This window comes from Monodelphis domestica, chromosome X (assembly GCF_027887165.1).
Source record: "Monodelphis domestica isolate mMonDom1 chromosome X, mMonDom1.pri, whole genome shotgun sequence".
Classification (NCBI taxonomy): Eukaryota; Metazoa; Chordata; class Mammalia; order Didelphimorphia; family Didelphidae; genus Monodelphis; species Monodelphis domestica.
Window position 1 is genome coordinate 61,834,825 of NC_077235.1, and position 21,779 is coordinate 61,856,603.

Here is a 21,779-nt window from a genome sequence, read left to right on the forward strand (position 1 = left end):
GCTAACTTCCTTTGTATTTTTTCATGATTTCCCTGGATATCCTTGATCTTTTGTTCTTCCAAATGAACTTTGTTATGGTTTTTTCTAATTCAGTAAAAAAGTGTTTTCGAAGTTCAATGGGTATGGCACTAAATAAGTAAATTCATTTCGGTAGGATGGTCGTGTTTATTATGTTAGCTTGTCCTACCCATGAGCAATCCACGTTTTTCCAATTGTTCAGATCTAGTTTTAATCGTGTGGAAACGGTTTCATAATTGTATTCATATAGGTCCTGTGTTTGTCTCAGCAGATAGATTCCTGAGTATTTTATATTTTCTAGGGTGATTTTAAATGGAATTTCTCTTTCTAATTCTTGCTACTGAGATGTGTTGGAGATATATAGAAATGCTGATGACTTATGTGGGTTGATTTTGTATCCTGCAACTTTGCTAAAGTTGTTGATTATTTCCACTAGCTTTTTAGTTGATTCTCTAGGATTCTTTAAGTAGACCATCATATCATCCACAAAGAGTGATAGCTTGGTCTCTTCATTGCCAATTTTAATACCTTCAATTTATTTTTCTTCTCTAATTGCTACTGCTAGTGTTTCTAGTACAATGTTAAACAATAAAGGTGATAATGGGCATCCTTGTTTCACTCCTGATCTTATTGGGAATGCATCTAGTTTATCCCCATTGCAGATGATGTTGGCTGATGGTTTTAGATAGATGCTGTTTATTATTTTTAGGAAAGATCCTTCTATTCCTATACTTTCTAGTGTTTTTAATAGGAATGAATGTTGTATTTTGTCAAAGGCTTTTTCTGCATCTATTGATATAATCATGTGATTTTTGTTGGTTTGCTTGTTGATACAGTCAATTATGTGGATGGTTTTCCTGATATTAAACCATCCTTGCATTCCTGGTATAAATCCCACCTGATCATAGTGAATAACCCTCCTGATCACTTGCTGGAGTCTTTTTGCTAATATCCTATTTAAGATTTTTGCATCTATGTTCATTAAGGAAATTGGTCTGTAGTTTTCTTTCTCAGTTTTTGTCCTGCCTGGCTTTGGAATCAGTACCCTATTTGTGTTATAAAAGGAATTTGGTAGAACTCCCTCTTTGCTTATTATGTCAAATCGTTTGTATAGTATTGGGATTAGCTGTTCTTTGAATGTTTGATAGAATTCACTTGTGAATCCATCAGACCCTGGGGATTTTTTCTTAGAGAGTCCTTTGATGGCCTGTTCAATTTCTTTTTCTGATATGGGATTATTTAAGAATTCTATTTCTTATTCTGTTAATCTAGGCAATTTATATTTTTGTAAATATTCATCCATTTCACCTAGATTGGCATGTTTATTGCCATATATTGGGCAAAATATTTTTAATGATTCCTTTAATCTACTCTTCATTGAAGGTGAGGTCTCCCTTTTCATCTATGATACTGTTAATTTGGTTTTCTTCTTTCCTTTTATTATTAGATTTTCTAGTACGTTGTCTGTTTTGTTTGTTTTTTCGAAATACCAGCTTCTAGTCTTATTTATTAGTTCAATAGTTCTTCTTTTACTTTCGATTTTATTAATTTCTCCCTTAATTTTTAGGATCTCTAATTTAGTTTTCTTCTGGGGATTTTTAATTTGTTCTCTTTCAAGATTTTGGATTTGCATGTCCAAATCATTGCCCTCTGCCCTCCCTAATTTGTTAATATATGAACTCACGGATATGAATTTTCCTCTGAGTACTGCTTTGGCTGCATCCCATAGATTTTGAAAGGATGTCTCATCATTGTCATTTTATTCAATGAAATTATTAATTGTTTCCATGATTTGTTCTCTAACTAACCGATTTTGGAGAATCATATTATTTAATTTCCAATTGATTTTTGATTTGGTACTCCATGTACCCTTACTGATCACTATTTTTATTGCCTTATGATCTGAAAAGGTTACATTTATTATTTCTGCTTTTTTGCATTTGTATGCCATTTCTGCTCTTTTGCATTTGTATGCCCCACCCTTTTTTCTTTTTTTGCATAACATCTTATATCCCTTAATGCCCCAATATTTTCCTATGAGTGATTCTTCTAATTACTAATATAATGAATACAGTTTTTGAGAGTTACAAATAACATTTTCCCCATACATTAATATGTATAATTTGATATAATTGTAGCCCTTAAATAATAGAGTTTGAATACAAATAAAAAAAAACATTTTTCTCCTTTTCCCTCTTTTTCTTATTTACCTTTTCATGTTTCTCTTGATCTTTGTGTTTGGATTTCAAACTTTCCACTTAGTTCTGGTCTTTTCTTTACAAATACTTGGAAATCTTCTATTTTGTTGAATGTCCATGCTTTCCCCTGGAAGTATATAGTCAGTTTTGATGGATAGGTGATTCTTGGTTGAAGACCCAGTTCTCTTGCCTTTCTGAATATCATGTTCCAGGCCTTGCAGTCCTTTAATGTGGAAGCTGCCAGGTCTTCTATGATCCTGATTGGTGCTCCTTGGTATCTGAATTGTCTCCTTTTGACTTCTTGTAGAATTTTCTCCTTAGCTTGAAAGCTCTGGAATTTGGCAATTACATTCCTGGGAGTTGTCTTTTGAGGATTTAGTATAGAGGGTGTTCTATGAACTCTTTCAATGTCTATTTTGCCCTCTTGTTCAAGAATATCAGGGCAGTTTTCTTGGATGATTTCTTGTAGTATGATGTTAAGATTTCTGTTTATTTCTGGCTTTTCAGATAGACCAATGATTCTCAAATTGTCTCTCTTTCCTCTGTTTTCCTGATCTGTCACCCTGTCAGTGAGATATTTTATGTTTTCTTCTATTTTGTCAGTCTTTTGACTTTGCTTTATTAATTCTTGATGTTTTGCAAGATCATTGATTTCCAGTTGCTCAATTCTGGTCCTTAAGGCCTGGTTTTCTGCTTTAATCTTTTGATTTTCTGCTATAATTTTTTTTATTTTCAGCTATAATTTTTTGATTATCTTTTTGAGTCATTTACCACTTCTCTTGTCAGAAGGCTTCCATCTTTTTGATGAGCTCTGATTTAAATTCTTCCAGAGCTTGTGGACAATTTCCATTTCTTTTGGAAGGTTTTGGAGCATTTATTTGGATTTCCTCTTCTGCTGTTTCCTCTGTGGTCTGTATTTTTCTTCCGTAAAAATTATCCAGGATCAACCCCTTCTTGTTTTTCTTGGTGTTGGGAAGTTGTTCCTGGGAACTGTTTGCCATCACTATGGTTGTTTTCCCTTCCCTTTCCAGTCAGAAATATGAGAGCAGAGGGCAGGCTCTCTGTGTATGGAGCTAAGGAACAAGGCTTTTTCCTGAGGCAAAATCTCAATTCTCCACAGCTGCCCTACCTTCCCAGGGGCGCCCAAGGTCTGCACTCCCCCGTCCACCAGTGTTTTGGGTGTAACTGCTCTCAGGGGTAGGTTCTTGGTGGTCTTAGTCAGCTCCCAAGACCTAGAGGTGCCCCTTGCTCACTCCAGAGGTGCCCTTTGCTCACTCGCTGATTCTGGCATGCACTGGCTCTGAGTGCCCAAGGTCTATGCTCTGCTGCCCACCCACTGTGGTTTTGAGTATAATGGGTCTCAGGGGTAGGTCCTTGGTGGTCTTAGTCAGCTCCCAAGACCTAGAGCTGCCCCTTGCTCATTCTAGAGGTTCCCCTCACTCACTCATTCATTCTGGTGCACGCTGGCTCTAACTCTGGCTCCATAGGTGGGGTGGGGGAGGGTAGATCAGCTCAAGTTTGGGTGGGAGCTTTTTAACTCCCTTATAGTGTGGAAATACCCAAATCCCATGTCCCTTCAATGCTGTGCCCTACTGTAGAGTTCCTTTGTTCTTATGAAAAAAATTTTGGGGTCTTTTTAGGTCATCTTTATCAGTGGGTCTGAGGAGGAGAAGTGTCCTGCGTCTAGACTGCCACCATGCTTACCCGGAAGTCCTGTGATGGGCTTCTAAACTGAGGACCCTGCCTCGAATCTTGTCTGACTTCAAGCCAGATACCACTCAGCTGCCAAAATAGTTTTTCCTAAAGTGTGGGTCTAACCATGTCACCTCTGTACTCAATGAATTTCAGTAGCTCCCGGATCAAAAGAGAAGCCCCCCACTTTGGGCATTTTAAACCCTTCCCAACTGGGCTCCATCTTACCTTTCCAGGTGCTGAGCATTCCATCTCTCATCTCTGTGCCTGTGCGTGGTTTTGATCCCTTCCTGGAATGCTCTTTTGTATTCTCCCCTCTTCCCCCTAGTTTCCCTGGCTTCCTTCTAGATTCAGCCACAGGAGATTCCCTGCCATCTATTTTGTAGGTATTTTTATATATCATCTCTCCTACTAGACTAAGAGCTCCTTGAGAGCAGTGGCTGCTCTCTTTGGCCTTTGTTTGTACCTCCCAGGGTTATAAAGCACAGGGTCTGGCACAAAGTATGCTTGCTGACTAACTTAATATTACTGTGCAATGAACACAGGGAAGTGACTTTCTCAAGGCAACTTGTCCAAAACATGTTTCCCATGCACTTTGAGTATTCCAAGCTCATCGAACTGACAAAACCACCCTATAGGAGAGAGGGAGGGGACTCAGAGAAGGTAAGTGACTTCCCCAAAGTCACATCACTAAGAAAAGCTGGAGGCCAGATTCAAACCCTAGGTCTCAAAACCAGGGCTCTTTCCCCCACTGCAATCCAGCCACTGAAGAGATATGATATAGTGTAAAAAGGGATGCATAAGGAGCCAGAGGGACATGGGTTCAAATTCTGCTGGGTCATATCCCTGCTTGCCTTAGAGCAAAGTCATTTCAGGCTGAGCCTCAGTTTCCTCTTGTATAAAATTATGGGGTTGGACTAGGTGGCTTCTGGGGCCCCTTCCAGTGTTAGTTCTAGGATCCTGTGTGTGACCTTAGACAAATTCGTTTCCCTACCTGGACCTCAGTTTGTCCCTCTGTAAAATGAGGGGCTTGGACTAGATGGCGTCTGGCCTCTGGGTTCCTTCCAATTCTAGACCTAGGATCCTGAGTGTGACCTTGGACAAGTCATTCTCCCTCCCTGGAACTCAGTTTGTCCCTCTGTAAAATGAGGGGCTTGGACTAGATGGCTCCCAGAGTCCTTTGTAGCTCCAAATCTAGGAGCTTATGTTCCAAACATATATAATGTGTGTGAATATACAACTATATACTGTTATATGAAAACTGTTAGAGGGAAGGTTTCAGGGAAGGGCAACAGAAGATAACCCTAATAACGTAAAGAAATAACAGAGCTATATTTAATTAAAAGGATAAAGGAAATTGAAGGGGATTTAGGGAAGTAGTACTTCTATCAGCCCACCGAGGCACTAACCCTAAATAAACCTTAACTTAACTAAACTACAAGGGGTTAGCAATGGCCACAGGGCCAGGTGCTCACAAACTCCAGGTGACTGGGTCAGACAGCAAACTCAAGCTTAGGGTCCTCACAAGGCCCAAAAGGAAAAAGGTTCCCACCATTCACAATATCCACCACTGTGAAGGGGACCCCTCACTCAACCTTATTGATAATCCAGAGTCCTTGGCAGCTCCTCAACTGGTTCTTCAGGAGACCACTAGGCACACCTTCCAGTCTGATTAGCTTGAGAGAAAAAGCCTCTTCAACCGCCTTAGAGTCCTGACCCAGCCAAGCTCTGTGCAATTTTGATCTTGCGCCATCCCAGGCTGCCAGCCTGCTGGCAATCCTTTCCTACAATACACATACAAACCCATATACACACACAGACCCTCTGTGTGTGTGTGTGTGTGTGTGTGTGCGTGTGTGTGTGTGTGTGTGTGTGTGCGTGTGTGTGCGTGTGTGAAATGCTGTGGGGATCCAAAGATGAGTCCACTCATTACCTTTGCTAGAAGAACCCTACAGAACCTAAAAGTTGAAAGAGGGTGGGGAAGGGACTGTGGATTCCATCGCCCATCTCTCCCTTCTCCCTGGACATTAGTCCATCCAATTCGGGAAGCTCATTTTTGGGAGAGCCCAAGCATTGGGATCAGTGGAAGAAAAACTATGCTGTATTGGGATTCACAAGCTCTGGATTCAAATCTAGTCAGTGACTCTGGGCTCTCTAAAACTCAGTCTCCTCCTCCCTAAAAGGAGAATAATAATAATCTGAACACCACCTACCTGGGGTGGGGATGGGGATTGGTGGGGAGGAAAATCCTTCGGCAAATGGGATTTGCGGTGATTATTAACGCGTCCTTGGCATTGAATTCTAGGAACAGGAGCTAAAGTCCAGTAGTGTAGGAGATCAAGCACCTCAGTGGTGGTCTGCCAGAGCTCCACTCCTTGGGAGGAAAGTAGAAAATATTTCTTGGATCAAGAAGGGCAAAACAATCAAGTTGATTCTGTGCCTTTAAAATGATCTTATTGGGGGCAGTTGGGTGGCTCAGTGGATTGAGAGCCAGGCCTAGAGATGGGAGGTCCTGGGTTCAAATCTGGCCTCAGACACTTCCTAGCTGTGTGACCGCAGACACTTCCCAGCTGGGTGACCCTGGGCAAGTCACTTCACCCCCATGGCTTAGCCCCTATCATTCTTCTACCTTGGAACCAATACACAGTACTGATTCCAAGAAAGAAGGTATGGGTTAAAAAATGTTTTTAAGTAATCTTATTTAGGGCAACTAGCTGGCACAGTGAATAGAGAGCCAGGCTTGGATGGACTTGGCTTTGAATTTGGTCTCACACACTTCCCAGCTGTGTGACCCTGGGCAAGTCACTTACCCCTATTTCCCTAGCCCTTGCTGATCTTTTGTCAGGGCTTTAAGAAACCACTTAATCCTACTACATCCAAGAACTGATGCAGAGTGAAATAAGCAGAACCAGGAAAACACTGTACATAGTAACAGCAATATTGTGGAATGATCAATTGGGAAAGATTTACAATGATCCAGGACAATTCTGAGGGACATAGGAAAAAAGAACGCTCTCCCCTACAGAGAAAGGACTGTGGGAGTTGGGACGCAGATGCCCGCAGATGATTCATTGCTTGTTTATTTGGGTAGATGTTTGGGGTTCTGGTTTTATGGGATTGCTCACAAAAATGAATAACGCAGAAACAGGTTTTGCGTGATAATACCTGGGTAAGCCAGTGGAATCCCTTGTGAGCTCCAGGAGCAGGGAAGGAAGGGAAGGAGGAGACAATTTGGATCATAAACCTTCAGTAAAGTTCTGTGGAAGTGCCATTCCATGTAATTGGTAAAGGAGACTACCTTTCTAATAAAGAGAAAAGAAAACAGCTGATCCTCTTTCCAGCTAGTTGCTGTGGTCTAGGGAATCCCGGTTCCTTATCTCTAAACTTGGCCGGTAACAATTTAAGCTTAGAAATCCAGTTCCCCTGCTTATCTCTGTTCTATTCTAGTCTCCAGGAAATCTGGTATCCTTGAGGGATGTGGTGGGGGGACCCCAGGGAGTTGGCTACACTGCCATGGGCTGCTATCTGTACAATCCTGCTCCACTATCTCTAACCTTGTAGCTGGGCTCAAACAAGAAACACTTGCTGGTCCCAGGAGGGGAGGAGAGGGTCCTGTTGTCCCCCACACCTCAGCTCTGACACAATCATACTGACTTGGCTACTTATGACAGTGAGCCCTTGTGACCAGTCTGTTCCCTGCCTATGCAGGCCTGTCCTCCCTCATTCTGGGGGCTTGGCTTTGCTGAGGAAGCTCCAAACCCACTGATTGGAAAACTCCCACTTTACAAATAGATTGGCCCTGCTTGGAACTTCAAGCCTCAGTTTACCTTATTTTGATCATAACAGGGTAACCACGCAGGGGGTGATGGGAGGCCCAGAGAGAAAGGCAGGGGGAGAAATGATGTTGGGCACAGAGCTGCCTCTCCAACGTCCTAGAGAAGTGTCTAGCAGCATACCTCACACCAGAGATGGCAAAGTTCAGGCCAGATTGAAATCCATTCCAAATTCATTGAAATCTGCCCAGATCAGAAGAGTTTTTCCTGGTCTGCTTGGCTCAAGTGATACTTGAAAGCAGTGGATCATGGGATAGCTTTTATTTTTACAGAGATCCTGATGTCACTTTTTTGGACAGGGCGGGGCAGACCTCTGATTTCAATGATGTAGGGAAGTTTCCAGTGTGGGAATTCCCTCCAACGATCCAAATAGGAAGCTCCCCCTTGTACCTCAAAAGCAACCTCAGAACTAGGAGGTTAGTTGACCTGCCTACTGCCGCCATACAGCTGACCAGGGTCCGAAGCTGGCTATAAATTCAAATCTCCCTGATTCCAAGGCAGGTTCTATTTGCCACACCGAACTGCCTGTTGTGTTGGTCAGACAAAGCCATTACAGGGATTGGCCTGGGATGAGCACAGAGCATCCATGATCAGCTGGTTATGCTGGTAACAGAAACAGGGGTCAGGAAGGGTAGGGGACAGTCATGCTCCCTTGATTTTCCAACTGCTTTCAAAGCACCTGTTTCTCCCATCGTGGCAAGAAATAGCTCGGTCTAACGGCCAAAGCAAGCTACAAGAATTTGGTAATCTCAGGTTCCAAACTGGGGTCACTTCCTTCCAGGCCTCACTTTCTCCATATGTTGAATGAACCCCCTACCTGTTGGGTGGGCCTAGTGAGTAGAACTAGGAAAGAGCAAATATTAGGGGAAACCGAGAAATCTCAACAGAGGGATATCACATCAGGCTTTGGAGTTTGTGAAACAGAGCAGAAATTTCACTAGAGCGTTAAATGTCATGGAAAGGGCTCCGGATTTAGCGGTGAGAGATCTAGGTTCTATTTGCTACCTAGTAGACCTCAAGAAGTCACATTCCTCCTCTGTCACCCACTTTACCTCCTTCCCAAGGCTTGCAGAGACAGCATGGCATCATGAAATGAACATGTGAATCTTTTCAGCTGGGTTCTACCACCTCCTAGCTTTGTGACTGTGGGTCTCAGTTTCCTCCTCTGTAAAATGAAAGGATTAGACTAGAGTAGGGGTAAAAAGTAACCTTTTTGTGTCTGGACCCATTGGGCAGTGTGGCAAAGTCTTTGGATCCCTTCTCAGAACTAGTTTTTTTTTTTAATCCTTACCTTCCATCTTGGAATCAATATTCTATATTGGTTCTAAGGCAGAAGAGTGGGAAGGGCTAGGCAATGGGGGTCAAGTGACTTGCCCAGGATCACACAGCTGGGAAGTATCTGAGGCCAGATTTGAACCTAAGACCTCCCATCTCTAGGCTGGGCTCTCAATCCACTGACCTACCCAGCTTCCCCCCTCCACCCAACTAGGTTTTTAAATATAGAAAATGAAATACATGGAATAACAAAGGAAATCAATTATATTGAAATATAACCCTCAACATTTTTTTTAGTTCTTGGGCCTCAGGGGCAGCTGTGTGACCCTGGGGAAGTCACTAAACCCCCATTGCCTAGCCCTTATTGCCCTGGACCAGAAGATGTCTCAGGTCCTTTCCAGCTCTGCCTGATAGCCTGAGTCTGGGAAAGAGCATTTAAGAACTAATCAAAGGCAAAGTGGCCACTTGTCTGCAGGGCAGATGGAGCCAAATGCCAAGAACACTGCTCTTTCCTCCACTTTAGTCTGGACCAACCATATTGGACGGAATCCCGGAGGGACACAATCAACTCCAAGACTTCTGGGAGTGCCCTAGAGAGGGATTGGCAAAGAGCATCTCTGGGTCCCTTCAAAACTGACTTGAATACTCTGGGCCCACATGTACCTTCCACTTTGGAAGCTTGAAGAGATGAGAAGCAGTTCATTATTCCTTTGAGCCCAATAGTATTCCATCGGCAACATATACCACAATTTGTTCAGCCATTCCCCAATTGAAGGGCATCCCCTCATTTTCCAATTTTTGGCCACCACAAAGAGCGCAGCTATGAATATTTTTGTACATGTCTTTTTCTTATTATCTCTTTGGGGTACAGACCCAGCAGTGCTTTGGCTGGATCAAAGGGTGGACAGTCTTTTAGCACCCTTTGGGCATAGTTCCAAATTGCCATCTAGAATGGTTGGATCAATTTACAACTCCAACAGCAATTAATTAATATCCCAATTTTGCCACATCCCCTCCAACATTTATAATTTTCCCTTGCTATCATATTAGCCAATCTGCTAGGTGTGAGGTGATACCTCAGAGTTGTTTTGATTTGCATTTCTCTGATTATAAAAGATTTAGAACACTTTTTCATGTGCTTATTGATAGTTTTGATTTCCTTGACTGAAAATTGCCTATTCATGTCCCTTGCCCATTTGTCGATTGGGGAACGACTTGATTTTTTGTATAATTGGTTTAGTTCTTTATAAATTTGAGTAATTAGACCTTTGTCAGAGGTTTTTGTTATAAAGATTTCCCCCAATTTATTGTTTCCCTTCTAATTTTGGTTGCATTGGTTTTGTTTGTACAAAAACTTTTATATTATGGTGATGGAATACTATTGTGCTCAACAGAATAATAAAGTGGAGGAATTCCATGTGAACTGGAATGACCTCCAGGAATGGGTGCAGAGTGAGAGGAGCAGAACCAGGAAAACATTGTACACAGAGACTGATACACTGTGGTACAATTGAATGTAATGCGTTTCTCCATTAGTGGCAATGCAATGACCCAGGACATTTCTGAGGGACTTATGAAAAAGAACGCTATCCACATTCAGAGGAAGAACTGTGGGAGCAGAAACACAGAAGGAAAATAACTGCTTGATCACATGGTTTGATGGGGATATGATTAGGCATGTAGACTCTAAGCAATGACCCCAGTGCAAATATTAATACTATGGAAATAGGTCTTGATCAATGACACATGTAAAACCCAGTGGAATTGTGCATTGGCTATGGGAGGGAGTGGGAGGAGAGGAGGGAAAGAGCATGAATCATGTAACCAAGGAAAATAATCTAAATTAATTAATTTAATTAATGGAAATTAATTAATTAATGGAATTTATTTTCATTAATTAATTAATTAATTTATTTGTTATTTATGATTATTTATATTTATATCTAATACATATAAATAATTATGAATATATATTTTATATATTTATAATTATTCATTTAATTAATTAATTAATGGAAATTGATTAATTAATGGGAAAAAAGAAGATGAGAAGCAAAGAGGTCCTGAGCCCCAAGTGGTAAGCAGCATCCACCACAATCAAAGCAGTTATCCAGTGACCAAGCCAGGCATCGAAGAAGGGATGAAGAATCCATCTCCTTCCCTTCTTTGTGAAGATGTGTGCAGAACACAGCATCTTCCCTCACACTTAACTTATTGGGTTTTACTCAACAGCTTTATTTTCCTCTTTTCTTATTCCTGGTTATAGGGGAAGGCCAGACAAAGGGACACATTCAAAAATGATAAGATAGGGCCCAGCCCCAAGATTTCACTAATATAGGGAATGCCAACATGATAATTCCTTCCACCAATGCATGGAGCCAGATCCTCTGCAACTTGGAATAGAGAGCTTAAGTGACTTTCCCAGGGTCACACAGCCAGGATGGGTCAGTGTTAGGACCTAAACTCAGGTATTCCTGGGTCCTAGGGCAGTTCTATTCAGTATACCACACTACCTCTCACATTCAAGGAAGAAGATGATAGATGACAAACTGAGGATAACTACATTTTTAATACATACAAACAAAAAATAAATTTAATGAAAAAACAAGGACGTGAGAACTAAGATGGAAAACAAAAATGGTCCAGGGAGAAGAGGTTCCAAGTTCAAAACTGGCCTCAGACACTTCCGAACTGTGTGACCCTGGACAAGTCACTTAACCCCAACTGCCCAGTCCTTATTGCTCTTCCATCTTGAAAATGATATGTTGTATTGATTCTAAGAGAGAAGGTAAGGATTTAAAAGGAAAAAAAATCTGAAAAAATCATTTTGTTGTTGTTCAGTCATGCCTGACTTCTTATTTGGAGTATTTTGTTTTTTTTAGTTATTTAATGTTTTATCCTTATTTTATTTTAATAACAAATTTCCACATAAGTTTTTCAAAATTATATGATCCATTTTGTCTCCCTCTCTTCTTCCCTCCCCTCTTCCAGAGCTAAAAAACCATTCAATCTGGGTTATACCTGTATTATCACACAAAATATATTTCCATATTATTCATTTTTGTAAGAGAATAATCCTGTAAAACCGAAACCTATTGGGAGTATTTTGGCAAAGATCCTGGAGGAGTCTGCCATTTCCTTCTCCAGGTCATTTTACAAAAGGGGGAAATTGAGTCAGATAGACATAAAATGACTTGCTCAGGGTCACACAGCTAGAAAGTGTCTGAGGCTGCATTTGAACTTGGATCTTCTTGACTCTAAGTCCAGGGCCCTCTCCACTGTGCCATCTAGCTGCCCTCCAAAAACATTTTATATGAAACCTATTCTGTACAGTTTTTTAAATGGCTTTATTCATTGGAACAAGGAGGTAACAAAAGCATCCCTTTCATTCCCTTTTGAATTCTTTTGGCTCTGGGTGTTTTTCTGTCCTTTGCCACTGTGATTTGGGGAGCCTGGAAGGGCTAGTTCCTTACTCAGTGACTGCATTTCGCACACATTAACGCCCTTTTCTTTGCTATTGCTTGATCTCCTCCACTCCCAAGAGTCCAATTCCCATCTCTCCACAAACAAGACCCAGCCAGACCCATACAGCTTGACCTAGCCTCTCTCCTGAGCTCCAGACCTTCATCATCAACTGCCTTGTCTACCATCTCAAGTCCCAGAGGCAATTTCCATTCATCTTTTCCCAGACCCTGTCCCCATCCAACTTCCCCCTTACTGTTAACGGTGCCACCGTCCTTGTCCTTCAAGCCCCAGGTTGCCTCCTCAGTGTCACCCCAAACTTCACATTCACTCCCACAAATGCAATCTGCTGGCAAAGCCTTGTCATTTCTGCTTTCAGAGCACTGCTTCCCCCCTGGTGTAGGCCTCACTTCTCCTCTCCTGAACTTCTCCTCTCCTTGCCTCACATCTCTGCTGCAGACCATCTTCCCCTCACTGCCAAAATGAATTCCCCAAAGCACAGACATGAACATGTTACAGCTGCTCGCCCCAAAAACCAACTGCAGCAGCTTCCTGCCGCTTTCAGGACCAGATGGGAACTGTTCAGATTTTCACATTTTTGGTAATAGTTTATTTCCCCAGTAAATGCTCTGATTTGGAAAGCCCTTCAACAAGCTCGCTTTCCCAGGCTTCTCACCCTTGATCGCCTTCCACTGGTAGTATACGTCAACCATCATGTCCTAGATGCCCTCACAGATATTCTTCCCTGGCTCCCTTCAAGACCTTTTCTGGCCTCCCTCCCCACTCCCCTCTGAGATCCCCTTCCGCTCCCACTGCAGGGGTCTTGGATGTGCTGTCTCCTCCATGAACATGTAATTTCCTTGAGAGCAGCAGCTGTTTGGGCCTTTCCTTCTAGCCTAGGCATTTAGCACAGTACCTGGCACATGCATGCCTCCTGACTGACATGGCTGGCTGACTATAATACTGTGAGGCCTGGTCTGGCCAATCAGGAGATGCTTTGCCCTTCTGGAACAGATTTTTGGAGTGTTTGCCTTGCTAAGGCTTCCTGAACCCCTGGGCCACTACCTGTGTGGGATGGCTCATGTGTCTGAGAGTGATGCTGTCCCTGGAGTAACTAGGGAGCTTGGCAGATAACGAGCCAGGCCTAGAGACTGAAGGTCCTGTGTTCAAATCTGGCTTCAGACACTTCCCAGCTGGGTGACCCGGGCAAGTCACTTGACCCCCATTGCCTAGCCCTTACCGTTCTGCCTTGGGACCAATACATGATGCTGATTCTAAGATGGAAGATGAGGGATTAAAAAGAAATGATATCGTCAAAAGAAAGCTGGAAAGGACATGTAGGGACTCAAGGATCCTGAGCAGGAAACTGAAGTACTTCAGGCCGATAGGAGGTTTGTGCCATTTCACCCAACTGGAAATGGGGACCTTAGAAGAAGGAGGAACAGTCACTGGGGTTTGGAAGAATGCGTTGGCTTTGTTGGAGAGTTGGCAATCTGATGAAGTGGGCTTTAAAATGAAGTTCGAAGGAGAAGGGGTAAACTGTGAACAGCCGGAGTTGTCATTGTTGTGGACAAGGCCCAGGAGCTCTACCGATCGGCACTGGGGGCTGCTCCGTGACTTGTGATATCAGAAGCTTGAGTGTGGCATGGACATTTTGGATGAGGAGCTCAGGGCCACACTACCAGGAAGGGTCGAAGAGGTTGGGAACATTCATCTTGTGGCTTTGGCTATCTCTGTACCAATGCCCCAAATGGGATAATGACATAACTGGAATTGTTGTTGTTCTTGTTTTAAGTCCTTATATTCTGCCTTAGTATCAATTCTAAGGCAGAAAAGCAGTAAGGTACTTGCCCAGGGTCACACAGCTAGGAAGTACTTCTGAGGACAGATTTGAACCCAGGTCTTCTTATCTCTAGATCTATCCACTGTGCTACCCAGCTACCTTGATAAATTGAGATTTTAAACAAGAGTTATCACTTGGGCTTGTGTGACTGGAAATTGAATAATGGTTCAAAAGAAATAGAGTTGGGGGCAGCTAGGTGGCTAGAGAGAGTCAGACCTAGAGATGGGAGGCCCTGAGATCAAATCTAGACCCAGATACTTCCTGGCTCTGTGACCCTGGGCAAGTCACTTAACCCCATTGCTTAGCCCTTGCCACTCTTCTGCCTTGCAACCCATATATAGTATTGATTCCAAGATGGAAAGTAAAGGTTTAAAGTGGGGAAGGAGAGAGAGACAGAGACAGAGACAGAAGGAGAGACAGAGGGAAAGAGGGAGAGAGAAAGGGAGGGGGAGAGAAAGAGAGAAGGAAGGAGAGAGAAATAAGGAAAGAGAGAGAGAGGGTCCTGGCATAGGAGAGACAGCCAGAAATCCAAGTCTAGGAGCCCACGTGGAGCTCGAAGGGCCTGGGGCAGGAGAGACCTACCTGGCACACAGGAAGCACCTGCTGAGCCTTGTTCCTGCCCTCAGGTCCCCGCTCCATGGACCCTGTCCCCCACCCCCAAATAAACCTAAACAAAGGTTAAAGTACAAGCAGAAAAGCCCACTCTGGGGCTCACAGCTGCCTTAGAGGGCTTCTGGGGCTTCCCAGCAGGACCTCTGGCCAGACTTTTGGTGCTTCCAGGTCAGCTTCCAGCACTCCCAGTTGGCCTTGGATAAGTGAAAACTTGGAAAGCAAAACTGTGGATAAGGGAACCCCACCTGTAATTGCAAATGAGGGAGGCCAAGATTGAGGCCCAGGGTCCACAAACTGGCTCCAATCCTTACTGCCCACATAACCTAGAGCAAGTCCCTTGGTCATTTGGGGCCTCGGTTTTTTCATCTGTAAAATGTGGCCTAGAAAACTCTTAGTGTTCCATCTAGCTCTAAGTCTATAGTTCTGATGGGAGGAAGGGGCAAGTAGCTAAAGAAGCAAATGAGCTGGGGCGGCTAGGGGGCACAGTGGCTATAGTGTAGGGCCTGGAGTCAGCAGAAGGACCTGGGTTCAAATGTGGCCTCAGACACTACCTAGCTGCATGACCTTGGGCAGGTCACTTACCCCTATTTATTTAGCCCTTGCCCCCCCCCCTTCTGTCTTAGAGTTATTAGAAAGACAGAAAGTAAGGGATTAAAAAGGAAAAACTCAAAACTTAAAAGAATAGTCAGGAAGTTCAGGCTCTGGTCTGAGGAAACTAAGGCTGCTGAGATTCTGGAGCCAAAGGAAAGAGCCTTAAGTGAGGTCAGTGAGGAGGACTCCCTAACTGGACCAGAAGGCACTAGGATGCCAGATGACCGCTGAAACAGGACCATCCACTGCTTGGTCAGAAACAAGGCTGGACAGGCTTGGAGGGATGGAACACATGAGGCTGGAAGGGGCGGGGAGTGAAAGCCCAGCTTGGGGGTGGGAGAAGATGACATATATCTGAGTCTGGATCATTTCCTTCTTCTTGAACTCAGGTCTCAGCTCACAGGCCAAGGCCCTGTCAAACTGGGGCCAGGCTGTAGAGTGTATGGCCGAAGTGAGAGGATTTTGTCCTTGGGGAACCCTGTGTACCCAGAAGCTGCAGGGTCCAGAGGCGGAGAGAGGAGGTGGTAGGATGGGAATGAGGACAGGTGACGTCCCCTTTCCCTTGGACCAATCTTGCTTAATAAATGCACTTTTAGGGATTTCTTGCTTTCACTTTATCTACATGTCCCTCCCAAAGGCCCATTCCTTCTAACAAAGAACTAACAAAAAAGAGAGAAGTCCAGTTGAACACATTTCAAAGGATCTGCCCCCCACCTCACCAAGGAAGGAGGGGAAGGCATCCTCTCATACCTATTCTTTGGGGTTTTGGCCACTTTTCCAACCTCAGAAACCCAAACCTACCACCAGCACCTCCCCATCAGGAGCCCTCTCTTCTGGCCAATCCTCTTCTGCCCCAGCAGAACCAAAGTGGCCAATAAGGAAGAAGGGAAAGGCTGGAAACCTAGACCAGTGCAGGGCCCCCCCAGTGTAGAGTGAAAGTCCAACCCCAGTCCTGCCTACCTGACCAACCAGGTTCTTGGCTTGGAAACTTTTCTCACTGGTCAGCTGCAGCTGTTGGGGCTCCCTGGATGAGTTCATTCAGCAGCTGTTATACTGGGCTTCTAGATGGAATGTTGACAAGCAATGGTTGTCCTGACAACGCCACGTCCAGCCAATGGGAGAAGGCAGAGTGCAATTGTGTCTGGCTTCTATTCAGTAAAAGAACAAGGGGACCCAGTCCAACACTGTCTTCAGGCAGCCTTTGATATAGGAGCTTGCTGCCCCGCTAGGAGTTTGTGGGGGCTGGGGACAGTGGAAAGGCAGCCTGTACCTCCCCTTGTCACCTGGGTGGCCCCTCTATCCACTGAACCAGTTCGTGGGGGCTGAGGGCAGAGTGGGAAGGCAGCCTGTACCTCCCCTTGTCACCTGGGTGGCCACTATATCCACTGAACCATTTAGCTGCCCCTGGAAAGGCGACATCTTTCATTTAAAGCTTTACCTTCTGTTTTAGAATAAATATGGAATTTATTTATTATTTTTGTAGATTTAGAATTATTATTTAGAATACATATATAAATATATTCAGAATCAGTATTGATTCCAAGGCAGAAGGGCTAGACAATGGGGGTTAAGTGACTTGTCCCGGGTCACACAGCTAGGAAATGTCCAAGGGCAGATTTGAACCCAGGACCTCCAACTGAGTTTATGTCTTAAGACAAGATGCCTGTAACATTGTACTAGAAACACTAGCTGTAGCAATTAGTGAAGAAAAAGAAATTGAAGGTATTAAAATTGGCAATGAAGAGACCAAGCTGTCACTCTTTGCGGATGATATGATGGCCTACTTAAAGAATCCTAGAGAATCAACCAAAAAGCTAGTCGAAATAATCAACAACTTCAGCAAAGTTGCAGGATACAAAAAAAAAAAACAAACACATAAGTCATCAGCATTTCTATATGGGGTGTTCAGGGAGGGGTAGTATCTCTTGTATGGAGGGCTTGTCGTACCCTTCTAGGGCAGCTCTCCAGCCACTGACCCTCACCTGACACCCAGCTCTCACGTGTGGCTCCCAGTAGCTGCTAGCATGTGGCAGCGGCCACACCCCGGGCAACGGCTTCGACAGGCCGGCTAAACCTTGTGAGAGTAGCCATCGGGTTGTAGACCCCTGGTGAACCAAGGCTTTGCTCACCCAGCATGTGAAGACTGCTTCAGCGGAACAGATGGAAGAAACCAATAAGAAGGTTCAACGGCTGAGATGGCGACGCAGCAAAGCACTGTGGAGTGCTCAGGGCGTGTTGGAGCACAAAAGACAACACGGCCATCCAATGCAGCTGCGGAAGTCTCCAGGTGTAACGACTTTTCGTGCCACTGGACCCAGGCTTCCAATGCCGAGAGAGTGGGACTGTCTCTGTGCATCGACTTTTCCACTTAAATCTCCTTCACGCACAAGTGTCTTTGTGCACACTCATCTATCATAGATGAAAACGCACAAAGACAATCGTCATCCTCAGTTACCGAGAGACTACTACTACCACATCTCAGCAGCAAGAATTAGAAAAATTCCATTTAAAATCACCTTAGACAATACAAAATAATTAGGAAACTATCTGCCAAGACAAACACGGAAACTATATGAACACAACTTCAAAACACTTTCCACACAATTAAAATTAGATCTAAACAATTGGAAAAATATTGATTGCTCATGGGTAAGATGAGCTAACATAATAAAAATGACAATCCTACCCAAATGAATTTACTTATTTAGTGCCATACCCATTGAACTACCAAAAAACTTTTTACTGAATTAGCAAAAACCATAACAAAGTTCATTTGGAAGAACAAAAGATCAAAGATATCCAGGGAAATCATGAAAAAAAATGCGAAGGAAAGAGGCCTTGCAGTCCCAGATCTCGAATTATACTATAAAGCAGTGGTCACCAGAACAATCTGGTACTGGCTAAGAGACAGAAAGGAGGATCAGTGGAATAGACTTGGGGTAAGTGACCTCAGCAAGACAGTCTATGACAAGCCCAAAGATCTCAGATTTTGGGACCAAAACCCACTATTTGATAAAAACTGCTGGGAAAATTAGAAGACAGTATGGGAGAGATTGGGTTTGAATCCACATCTCACACCCTACACCAAGATAAACTCAGAATGGGTGAATGACTTGAATATAAAGAAGGAAACTATAAACAAATTAGGTGAACACAGAATAGTATACATGTCAGATCTCTGGGAAAAGAAAAACTTTAAAACCAAGAAAGAGCCAGAAAAAAAATAACAAAATGTAAAATGAATAATTTTGGATTACATCAAATTAAAAAGGTTTGTACAAATAAAACCAATGCAACCAAAATTAGAAGTGAAGCAACAAATAAGGGAAACAATCTTCATAACAAAAACCTCTGACGAAGGTCTAATTATTCATATTTATAAAGAGCTAAACAAATTGTACAAAAAAAATCAAGCCATTCTCCAATTGAGAAATGGGCAAGGGACATGAATGGGCAATTTTCAGATAAAAAATAAAAACTATTAAGAAGCACACGAGAAAGTGTTCTAAATCTCTTATAATCAAAGAGATGCAAATCAAAAAAATTTTGAGGTATCACCTCACAACTAGCAGATTGGCCAACATGACAGCAAAGGAAAGTAATGAATGCTGGAGGGGATGTGGCAAGGTTAGGATATTAATGCATTGCTGGTGGAGTTGTGAATTGATCCAACCATTCTGGAGGGCAATTTGGAACTATGCCCAAAGGGCGCTAAAAGATTGTCTGCCCTTTGATCCAGCCATAGCACGGCTGGGTTTGTACCCCAAAGAGATAATAAGGAAAAAGATATGTACAAGAATATTCATAGCTGCGCTCTTTGTGGTGGCAAAAAATTGGAAAATGAGTGGAAGCCCTTCGATTGGGGAATGGCTGAACAAATTGTGGTATATGTTGGTGATGGAATACTATTGTGCTCAAAGGAATGATGAACTGGAGGAATTCCATGGGAACTGGAACGACCTCCAGGAATTGATGCAGAGTGAGGGGAACAGAACCAGGAGAACAATGTACATGGAGACTGATCCACTGTGGTACAACTGAATGTAATGGACTTCTCCATTAGTGGCAATGCAGTGATTCTGAACAACTTGGAGGAATCTAGGAGAAAAAGCAGTATCCACATTCAGAGGAAAAATTGTGGAAGCAGAAACACAGAAGAAAAACAACTGCTTGAATACATGGGTCAAGGGGGATATGATTGGGGATGTAGACTCTAAATGAACATCCTAATGCAAACACTAACAACATGGAAATAGGTTCTAATCAAGGACACAAAAACCCAGTGAAATTGTGCATTGGCTGCGGGAAGGGTGGAGGGAGGGGAGAGAGGGAAATAATGTGATTCTTGTAACCAAGAAATAATGTTCTAAATTGACAAAATAAATTATTTCCAAAACTGTAAAAAAAAAAGAAAATCAAAAAGAAAAAAAACCTTGACTGGGGCTATAAAAACTCTGAAAAGACTGAGCAAAAAACATGAACAAACTCACAAAACCTTTTGGCAATAAGGTAGAAGATGGGGGGGGGGGTTAAAAATGTTTTGCTTATGCATCACTGACAGCTAATATAACTACAATGGAATAAGTAAATGGTTTTCTATGAAAAATCAACTTTCTCCTGATGTTTAAAAATGATTTTAAAATGACTACTATTTGGATTCACTAAATAGCTATCTTTGAAAATTAAAAAAAAAAAAGACAAGATGCCTGCTAGTTAGCTCAATTGACCATTTTTATGAATAGATTGGCAAATTTGGTGATAGAAACTTCTAGGGAGCAGGGGTTTTCCTTCAGATGACACCCATACTCCATTAATCTGTTTTGCTTTGAATTTTTGCTACCATTTTTCCACTTCCTTTTCATTATAGGAAAGTGATAAATTTAAGTCATCAGTGGTTGTTAATGTTAAAATTCATTCAGGCCCTTCAAGGCTGCTAGCTTTGCAACAGCATCTGCTCAATCATTTCCTCTAGAGACAGGGTCAGAGCCACCTGTATGGGCAGAACAATGAACTACAGCTAGGGCTTCAGGCAGCTGGAGAGCAGAAAGAACTTCATTAATAATTTCTGTATTAGCTATAGATTTTCCAGTTGAGGTTAAAAATCCTCTCTGGAGCCATAGCATCCTGACTGGGTGACAAATGCCAAAAGCATATCTAGAATCCGTATAAATTATTGCCTTTTTATCCTTGGCAATTAATCAGGTGTGTTTCAGAGCTGAGTTCTGCATCTAGAGCACTAATATTAGAGGGCAGTGAAGCTGATCACTGAGTGGCAAATTCTGTGACTGCAGCAGCTCCAATGTAGTGTATGCCATCCCTTATAAAGGAGTAACCATCAGTAAATAAGACCAGATCTGGATTGTCTAAGGGAGTGTCCAAGAGATTATTTTGAGGCTTTTCTGCCATGGACACTAGTGTTTCACAACTATGTAATGGTTCTCCTGAAGTTGGTAAATCTGGAAGCAAGGTGGCAGGGTTAAGGGTTGTACAGCATTTCAAGGTAATGTTTTCGCTATTTAACAAGGTTATTTCATAACTTGTAATTCGCTGATCCGAGAATGCCTGTGTTCTATGCCTTAGCAACAATGCTTCTACCTCATATGGGCACATAATTGTTAATAGGCATCCCAATACTAGATCAACAGTTTTTGTCACTAGTAAGGCTGTAGCAGATATACCTCTCAGACATGATGGTGCTCCTGATGCAACTGGGTTGAGTTGGGCAGAATAATAAGCAATTGGGAGCTGAGAAGGTGCCAAAGTCTGAGTTAAAACACCTGAAGCTACCCCTCTTCACTCATGTACATACAAAGTAAATGGCTTGTTGTAATCTGGGGTGCCTAGAGCAGGGGCAGAGAGGGTAGCCTGTTTTAGATCTGATAGAGCTGACAGGTGTTCTGGCTCTAATTTGAGGAGTTGAGGGACCAAATCCCTTCTTAGTGCTATAAGGTGTTTAGTAATTTCCCCATAGCAAGGAATCCATTGTCTACAAAACCCTTGCTCCTAAAATTGCTCTCAACTGTTTTTTAGTGGTAGTGTAAGATTTAAAAGAGTTGTTTGCCATAAACTGTGGCAGTTAAAAGGTCATAAAAGGGGTCATAAACTGTAAGAATTAAAATGGTTGAGGTTGTAAACTGTAGTGAGTAAAATAGTGGAAGATATAAATTATAGTAGATATAAGAGTGGGTGAGTAAATTTTGACTGCAGAAAATATGTTTCACTACAGTGTCTTGGTTTTAAATCAAATATAAGGTG

At 42.8% G+C, this 21,779-nt stretch overlaps 1 protein-coding gene across 3 annotated transcripts in view; it reads right to left on the reverse strand.

Moving 5' to 3' along the window:
• The window catches only part of AKAP14 (A-kinase anchoring protein 14), a 32,917-nt gene extending 16,327 nt beyond the window's left edge, over window positions 1-16,590 (reverse strand). Inside the window, exons 1-3 of one of the 3 annotated variants that reach the window (XM_056809736.1) lie at window positions 16,485-16,590; window positions 6,122-6,282; window positions 5,504-5,692 (exon numbers count right to left, since the gene is read on the reverse strand). Coding sequence is in view for 1 of the 3 variants with exons in the window: in XM_056809733.1 (XP_056665711.1) it covers window positions 6,122-6,282; window positions 8,794-8,830 (198 nt within the window). In the remaining 2 variants the exon portion in view is untranslated. Of the gene's footprint in view, window positions 1-5,503; window positions 5,693-6,121; window positions 6,283-8,793; window positions 8,907-16,484 lie in introns of all 3 variants that reach the window. The other 2 variants (XM_056809733.1, XM_056809735.1) reach the window with 2 other exon arrangements.
• Between the last annotated feature and the right edge of the window lie 5,189 nt (window positions 16,591-21,779).